The sequence below is a fragment of the Egretta garzetta genome, unplaced genomic scaffold (genome assembly GCF_000687185.1).
Source record: "Egretta garzetta isolate BGI_Z169 unplaced genomic scaffold, ASM68718v1 scaffold71, whole genome shotgun sequence".
Classification (NCBI taxonomy): Eukaryota; Metazoa; Chordata; class Aves; order Pelecaniformes; family Ardeidae; genus Egretta; species Egretta garzetta.
In genome coordinates this window covers 782769-791045 of record NW_009258618.1, presented here as the reverse complement: position 1 = coordinate 791045, position 8277 = coordinate 782769, and the positions used below count along the sequence as shown (strand labels likewise).

General features: G+C 61.8%; 1 protein-coding gene across 1 annotated transcript in view; it reads left to right on the top strand.

The window, feature by feature from the left end:
* ERN2 (endoplasmic reticulum to nucleus signaling 2) overlaps positions 1 to 8277 on the top strand; it is a 10885-nt gene that overhangs the window by 733 nt on the left and 1875 nt on the right. Inside the window, exons 2-17 of the mRNA XM_035903559.1 lie at positions 283 to 400; positions 737 to 770; positions 1371 to 1443; positions 1787 to 1859; positions 2017 to 2139; positions 2230 to 2331; positions 2631 to 2892; positions 2993 to 3071; positions 3154 to 3304; positions 3958 to 4079; positions 4302 to 4478; positions 4780 to 5029; positions 5292 to 5382; positions 5994 to 6183; positions 7498 to 7597; positions 7744 to 7943. Of these exons, the coding sequence (XP_035759452.1) occupies positions 283 to 400; positions 737 to 770; positions 1371 to 1443; positions 1787 to 1859; positions 2017 to 2139; positions 2230 to 2331; positions 2631 to 2892; positions 2993 to 3071; positions 3154 to 3304; positions 3958 to 4079; positions 4302 to 4478; positions 4780 to 5029; positions 5292 to 5382; positions 5994 to 6183; positions 7498 to 7597; positions 7744 to 7943 (2145 nt within the window). The remainder of the gene's footprint in view (positions 1 to 282; positions 401 to 736; positions 771 to 1370; positions 1444 to 1786; positions 1860 to 2016; positions 2140 to 2229; positions 2332 to 2630; positions 2893 to 2992; positions 3072 to 3153; positions 3305 to 3957; positions 4080 to 4301; positions 4479 to 4779; positions 5030 to 5291; positions 5383 to 5993; positions 6184 to 7497; positions 7598 to 7743; positions 7944 to 8277) is intronic.

Sequence of the window (8277 nt, the reverse complement as noted above, 5' to 3'; positions counted from 1 at the left end):
TGTGCACCCTGCTCTGGGTGAGGCTGCTTGAGCAGGGGGGTGGGACTGGGTGAGCTCCAGAGGGCCCTGCCAGCCCCTGCCACTCTGGGATTCTGTAAAACTATCTTCACTCCCAGTCTTGCCTCACTGGGGACAAGAAGGGACCTGGGGCTCTTCCCCCCAGCCTGCTGCTGTGGTGTGCTGGGTGTGGGGGGGCTGCTGAGCTGCCTGAGATGGCCTAGGCCATGGGTGCTTGTCCCCAAGTCTGGCCCTGCTCTCTAAGGACAACGTTTCTGCCCGCAGTGCCTCAAAAGCGGTGCTGTGACTGTCCCAGAAACGCTGCTCTTCATATCCACTCTGGATGGAAATCTTCACGCAGTGAGTAAGAGCACGGGTGACATCAAGTGGACTCTGAAGGATGGTGAGTAGTGACCGGGGGGCTGCTCGCTCGACGCCTGGCTCCCCAGGCTTGTCGCTAGCTGGGGGTCGGGGACCCCCCCCCCAGCCTGGCTGCTGCTGGTCATGCTCTGGGCTGGCGGTTCCTCCGGCCCCAGGGGACACTGCCAGCTGCAGCTCCAGCCCCAAGCACAGCCATGCATGGAGGATAGCGTCTGGGAGGGCAGCCCCCTGCCGCCAGCGGTGCCTATTCTGGGTCCGAAATGCAAATAGGCAGCAGACCCAGGCACGGCAGCGCGCTCGGTAAACACTGCCACGTTGTTCCTTGCTGCTGACATCTGCATTTCGCTTTCTTTTTCAGATCCTATTCTGCAGGTGCCGGTTTATGTGGCAGAGTGAGTGTCACCCCCCACGGGCTGAGCGCCCTTCACAGGGCAGGCAGCCTGCGGGCTGTGCGGGAGCCTCCAGAGGTGCACGACCAGATTTGCAGCAAGAAAGGGGAACCTCGGAGAAATGAACCTCCCAGCCCATGCCGTGGCGTGGCCTTAAACCTATGCTTTGTGCCTTGTGCTTCGTGCGTGATGATGAGGAATAGCTGCACCCCGCTGCTGAACTGCAGCCTTTCTACAGGCAGCCCAGGGCCTCTCAGCACCACCACGCATGAAAGCGTAGAAGAGAAATTGAGGAAAAGCCACCTGAAAGTGCAGGGGGAAGGCAGGACAGCAGAGAGCTCTCCTGGGGCGGGCAGGGCACTGAGCCGGCAGGGCTGGTAGGTGCAGGGCAGCCGTATGGAGTTACAGTGCTGACCCAGAGCCGGAGTTCATCTCCTACCAAATCCAGTGCTGGAGGTTTCCAGGGAAGGTCAAGTCCCATAGCAAATCACCCTGGAGCAAACTGCTGAAGGCGTTTCTTTAGTGCAGCTCCTATTTAGTCCTTGGCACGTGCCCAGGGCAGGGGGCAGCTCACGTTTCATCCTCCTCTCTCCTCCTTTCCAGGCCAGCGTTCCTTCCAGACCCCAATGATGGCAGCCTGTATATCCTGGGAGGAAAAAATAAGGAAGGCTTGATGGTCAGTGGGGCTGCGGGGCTGCGTGCTGCCCACACCCCGGGGCTTTGCCGGGCTGGGGGACTGGGCAGACCTGCTGGGCAGGGCGAGCCTGGGGCCTTTGGTTGCTCCAGCTTGTCCTTGGCACCTGGAAGATGTCAGCCGAGTGGGTGTGGGGCAAGCACCACTGGGACCCGACCCTTCCCTGCCACTCCATCTGGCTTTGGGGTTGAGCCGTGAAGGCAGGGGAGGAGGAGGGGACTGTCCCGGGGACCCTTCCTTCCCACCTTGCTCCTGAAGGCAGGGAGGCTGCTTCTTGCGGAGGCGTCTCTCTGGCCCCACATCCACACCGCCGTCCGTGTTGCAGAAGCTCCCGTTCACCATCCCGGAGCTGGTCCAGTCCTCGCCATGCCGCAGTTCGGACGGCGTGCTCTACACCGGTACGCAGAGACCAGCTGCCCCACCGGGCCAGGGAGGAGGAGAGGCTGAGCGGGGACCTCCCGGGAACACGTCCGTGGAGGGGAGACAGGAGGAAGCCTTGGGGGTGGACAGCAGGACTGCAGAGACTTAAAAAAAAATATGTATTTTCATTCTCAGGGAAGAAGCAGGACACCTGGTTCATCGTGGACCCCAAGTCAGGAGAGAAGCAGACCACCCTCTCGACAGAGGCCTGGGATGGTCTGTGCCCGTCAAGTCCCCTGCTGTACATTGGCCGTACCCGTACGTAAGCCAGTCCTGCTCCCCCTTCGTCTGTCTAGTCCCAGGAATGGGGTGCTGGGTGGTGACCTCGTGCCCCGCTCTCCTCCCCAGAGTATGTCATCACCATGTACGACACCAAGTCACGGGAGCTGCGCTGGAACGCCACCTTCTCCGACTACTCGGCACCGCTCTGCGAGGAGTCCTACCACTACAGTGAGTGGCCACTGTGCATGTGGGAGTCATGGGAGCCAGGGCAGGAGGCAGCTCCCCCAGCGCCCTGCTTGCAGCGGGACCCTGGCTGCGTGGAGACCCCGGGGAGATGCTGCCGTGGCCGGCAGGTCTCGGCTGTGCCGACTGCTGGGGAAATCGGCCGCTGTGATGGCCATGGCTCCCATGGAAGCAGACCAGCAGGCAACAGCCCACGGCCAGTGGCAGGACTGAGGGGGGATGGAGAGGGACAAAGCCCCGTGGCCAGCACCGCTGCATCGCCCTCTCCCTCTGGCTCTGCCTAGAAATGGCACACTTCGCCTCAAGTGGGGACGGGCTGGTGGTGACGCTGGACAAGGAGAGTGGGGAGGTCCTCTGGGCGCACAACTATGGCTCGCCTGTGGTCGGCATCTACCTGTGGCACCAGGACAGCCTCCGCCGCGTCCCCCACCTCAACCTGGCCATGGAGACCCTGCGCTACCTGACCTTCCACTCGCAGGACATCCACCTCCTCAAGCAGAGCTACCAGTCAGCAAAGGATTTCGCTGCCACCAAGACCCAGCTGCTGTACGTGGCCCCTGTGGCAGCCGGTGGCGTTTGCGTTGCCTCTGCTCGGCTGCCCTGATCCCCGATGTGTGGAAAGCTGATACTTGTCCCTGCTTTGCAGGCCAGCGCTCTACGTGGGGAAGTACGCGACCAGCTTCTACGCCGTGACCTCCCTGGTCCACGGCAGCGTTGCTCTGGTGGTGAGTGTCCCCACTGGCCCCTTTCGGGCTGAGCCATGCACGTCCCAGCTGCGTGGTGCTCCATGAGCTGTTGGACCCCCAGCCGCAGGGCATCACGCTGGCCAGGATCGACGGCCCCACCACGGATGACGTGACCATGAGAGAGTCGGGGGAGTGTGAGATCACGCCCAGCACTGATGTCAAGTACCCGCAGGGCAGCATCACCTCGCTCCACAACCAATGGCTCCTAATAGGTGTGGACCCGTGAGGGGCACGGGCTTTTCCCTGCGTCTTCACTCCCAGAGGGTGCCCCGGGGAGGGGCAGCCCAAGCTGCCGGTGTGTTTTGGGGTGCCAGCCCAACCTGCTTTACTTGAGGCTGTGACTTGGGGACTGCAGTGACTCTGGCATGGGGCTGCTGGCCTCCCAGACCCAGGGGGTGGGCAGGGACCCTTTGAAGTGGGGGGTCACACTTGCTGGTGCTGATGGGTGTGCACTGAGCCCTGCACAGGCACTGGGTTGATCAGCCTGCTCCGTGGTTGCTGTCATAGGTTCGGTGGCAGGAGAGGCCACACCGCGTTGGCATGTTTGGAAATCAGGGCAGTGGCTTGAGGTGGTGGGAGGAGAGACGCAGAGGAGCGCGGCCAGGCCCCCCGCTGCGTGCTGAGAGCAGGGGCCTTTGCCCTCCACCTTTCTGTGCTGGCTGCTGCAGCTCCAGGTCCCCATTTCTGGGGACGGAGCTGGCGAGTTGTATCTGTGATGGTTTTTGTGCCTTCCACACGAAGCGATTCCCCTTCTCCAGGAGAGCCAGCGCTGTCCGGCGAGCCCGTTTCGGTGCTGTGGGGATGAGGGACCGGAGCTGTGACCAGGGACCAGCTGACAGATGCCCCTGCTTCCCTCCTACCCCAGGGCACCATGAGCTGCCTCCTGTGGTCCACACTACCATGCTACGAGCCTTCCCAGAGAACCTGAGGAAGACAACGGAAACCATCATCCCCAGGGCTCCTCCTGGCAGGACCATGTTCAACGATGTGAGTGATGGAGCTCTGCCGGGTCCCACCTCTGTGCCGGGGGAACCTTGGGCAGTGCTGGGCTGCCGGAGGGGCTGGGCTGTCTGGGGCCAGGCGGTGGTCCCCGGCGTGGGGTAGCACAAGGAGGGGGGTCCAGCATGCAGGGCTGCAGAGGGGGTCCCACACCTGGGTGCCCAGCGGTCTGTCCCTCTGGTGTCACCCAGCCCCGGGCGTGTGTTGCAGTTTCTGGCCCCGAGCGGCCTGGAGGAGCCAGCTGTCCGCAGTGAGGGGCGCTTCCAGCCGGACCCTGTGCCGAGGGAGCAGGCGGAGGTGTACCCCGAAGCCGGCACCTGGGACCTGGTGATGGCTGGCATTGTCACCGCCCTGCTGGGTGGGGGAGTCCTGTTCCTTCTGCTCAGGGTGAGTGGTGGCCAGTGCAAGAGCCTGCTGCAGAAATCCCGCTTCTGAAGGGCTGGGGAATCCCTTTGTTTTCTTGCCCGTGTGGCACAAGCAGCGGTGCCGGGGCGGTGATGAGCCGCGCAGCTCTGTGCTGGCTCGTACCTGCTCGTGGCCAAGGGGGTGCACAGCGTTCTGCCGGCTGGGCGAGGACAGACGGTGCACGCACTGCCTGCGCCTGTGCCTGCGCCTGTGCCGAGCCCTGCCGATGCCCCGGCTCTGCTCTGGGCTCAGGAGCTGAGTGCTCCCCTGGTTTGCATTCCAGAAACAGCAGAAGCAGCATGCAGTGCAGCAGCAGCAGCTGGAGAAGAAGATTCAGCTCCTGCAGCAACAGCAGGAGATGCTGCTCCCGGGCCGGGTCTCCGGGGAGGGCATCCCCGCAGAGCCTGGGGAGCCAGGGCTGAGCCCAGGAAGCACGTCACAGCTCTCACAGAGCTCCGGCCCCTCGGCCCACCTGAAGGACCTGGCTAATGGGATGGTCAGCCCGATTCCAGCTGTCCCAGTGGCTGCTGAAGGTGTGTGCGGGAGGGAACGGGCAAGGTGTGAGGAGCTCTCTGTCTGTTGGTGCTGTCACCCAAAGCAGGAGCCCCACAGCTGAGGGGGCTGCACCCAGCTGTTGGGGGAGGAGATACAAAACCTGCTGCTGGATAAGTGTGGACTATGAAAGCAATTGCAAGAGAAGCAGGGCCCAAAGAACATCCAGGTGGTTGAAGAACTGGATGCCTTTTGTAGAGAACTAAAGCTCATAGGTTGAAGGATGGCTGTCTTCCCCTGCAGATGCAGAACCAGATGTGGTTGTAGTTGGGAAAATTTTGTTTAACCCCAAGGATGTGCTGGGCCATGGAGCTGGAGGAACCTTTGTCTTCAGGTGGGTGGCACCCCGGGTGCCTGCCGTCATTCTCCCAGGAGCCACAAGCACAACGCCAAGGCAGCTCCTTCCCCGGCTGGCAGCTGGTGGTTTGGGGGCTTTTGAGACTGGGTTACCACTCTCCCCTTCTTATGGCCCTCATCCAACCCATCTGGAGAGCTGGGCTATGGCCTTCAGTAACCAGGTATGGGTACATGGGGCAGGTCTCACCCTGTGCTTCCCTTCCCCTCCTGCCCACGCTGGGCTGTTGGGCAGCTGGGCTGTGCCTGCTCCCGACAGCTCTCAGCAGCGGCAGGTTGAGTGCCCCCCAAGGTTCCCCAGCTCTGGCTGAGCCCCTTTCCCCAGCATTAAACATGGCATAAAGTGAGGAAGGTTATTTTCCTACAAAAAGGGGAACCTGAACCCCCAGTTTCCAGCTCACTGTAGAGATTTCTGCCTGTCCACGGCTTTGACAAGTCTTTGGGGGTCACTCCAAGGTGACCCATGCTGAAGACCCCGAGGGGCGAGTGTCCAGTGTTGGCCAGAGCCTGGCCGGGCTGTGCATCTGCGGCACTGGGCTCTGCTCTGGCCGGGGAGGGCCATGCGTGGACGCCACCATCGACTCTGCACAGGGGACAGTTTGATGGCCGGAACGTGGCGGTGAAGCGCCTCCTGCCCGAGTGTTTCCATCTCGTGGACCGCGAGGTTCAGCTGCTCCGGGAGTCGGATGAGCACCCCCACGTCGTCCGCTACTTCTGCACCGAGAAGGACAAGCAGTTCCACTACATCGCCATTGAGCTCTGCTCCGCCACGCTGCAGGAGGTGAGCCCGCAGCCCTCTCCCTGCCCCGTCCTGGGGGCACGGGGCTGGCTGCGTGGGGCTGCTGCTGGGGGGCTGCCTGCATGCCCCCATCCTCGTGTTTGCAGGTTGGTCCCCAGGGACACACATCTGGTTTTGTCTGTTCTGTCGGGGAGGTCCTGCGGGAGCAGCGTGCTGTGCCCAGGCAGGACTGGCAGCCAGCAGCTCCTGGGTTTGGAGCCCTCTTTGGGGTTCCTGCCTGGCCTTGGGCATACGGCCCTGCTCCAACCCTGCTTCCCAGCAGCCAGAGAGAACAGGGGTTGGACCGGGGGTGGGCAGGCTGTGAGGAGCTTTGGGGAGGCAGAGCAGCCCGCAGCAGCACTGCTCCTGTGTCGGTCAAGCCCCTGCCCTTGTTCTTGTTCTTGTTCTTGTTCTTCTTGAAGTCCTCATCCCACTCTGCTCAGGCCACACCTGGAATCCTGTTCTGGTCCCTGCTGTACAAAAAAGCTGTGGGCAGGCTGGAGGGGCCCCAGAGCAGGGCCACCAAGATCATCCAAGGGCTGGGAAGCCTCTCTCAGCCGTATGGGGATGGGCTGAGAGCTGGGTTTGTTCAGCCTTGAGCAAAGGAGGCTCAGAGGGAATCTCATCACCACGTACCAGTACCTAAGGGGTGGCTATAGGGAAGATGGAGACTTCCTTTTCACAAGGAGTCACAAGGAAAAGATGAGGGGGAATTGGTACAAGTTAATCCTGAGAAGTTTCTGACTGGACATGAGAGGGAAATTTTTCCCGTTGAGAACAGGCACCCATTGGAATAATCTCCCCAGGGGAGCGGTTGACTCCGCCACATTGCACACTTTCAAGTCTCAGCTGGACAGGGTGCTGGGCCATCTTGTCTAGGCTGGGCTCTTGCTCAGAAAGGTTGGGCCAGATGATCCTAGAGGTCCCTTCTAACCTGGGATTCTGTGATTCTCCTGCTGATTTGCCCTCTTGGGAGAGAGTGGGGGAGGTCTGAGCCTTTGCATCGGTCGGGACGGTTGTTCACATGCTGGGAAGAGACATGGGGGGAGGAGAAGCATCCTTTTACTGCTCCATAAAGCAGGAGTGTCACTGAAGCTGTGGAATTCCGAGGACACAAGTGAGGGCAGTTTGCTGCAGAGGGAATAGATACCGACTGCTAGACCTGGAAAGGGCAAGGATTGGGCACAAACGGCCCCCGCGGGGGCTTGTCTCCTTTCACCTCTGGCAGTCGAGTGAGAAGTCTCTCTCCCAGCAAGTCTTGGTTGCCCCAGTAAATCAGATCTCGGTTCATCTCTTGCTACTTCTGTGTGGTTCCAGTATGTGGAAAGCCCCAGCTTCGATCGTCGCAGCCTGGACCCGGTGTCTCTGCTGCGCCAGACCATGTCTGGGCTGGCCCACCTCCACTCCCTCAGCATCGGTAAGAGGGCAGCACCCTGCTGCATGCACGGCATGGCCCGTCCTGGTCCTGGTGCAGGCAGCAGCGTGTGGGGCAGAGGCAGAACCCTTTTCTGCTCCAGCCCTGCTGCCATGCTGGTGGGTGACACTGCGCACCCTGTCTTCCAGTCCATCGTGACCTGAAGCCCTGTAACATCCTCATCTCTGTCCCAAATCGCCACGGGCAGATCCGAGCCGTCATCTCTGACTTCGGCCTCTGCAAGAAGCTTCAGGGGGGACGACAGAGCTTCAGCCTCCGCTCCGGTATCCCTGGCACCGAGGGCTGGATCGCGCCCGAGGTGCTGCAGGAGGCCCGGAAGGAGAACCCCGTCAGTGAGCCGCGGACGCCTCCCCTCGCCTAGGGTCCTTCTCGAGCCCGTTGCAGCAGAGTGCCCGTGCTGGCAGTGGCCTCACAGCCTGCTGCTGAAATGCACGATTAAGACAAAAGTTCCGAGAGCCCAAGCCAGCCCAGATGCTGAGCACGAGTGCTCCCTGCCAGGACTGCCCTAGGCAGCAGCTGCCCCTGTGCCCCTGCCCTGGCGGGGACAGTGCCCAGCTGTGTTCGGCACAGGGCGTCTCCTCTGGCTACGGTCCTTGGGAATTTGGGATGGGGAGGTTGGAGGGAGGCGTGGCTCGCTGCGAAGGCTATGCTGCTGCTCGTCT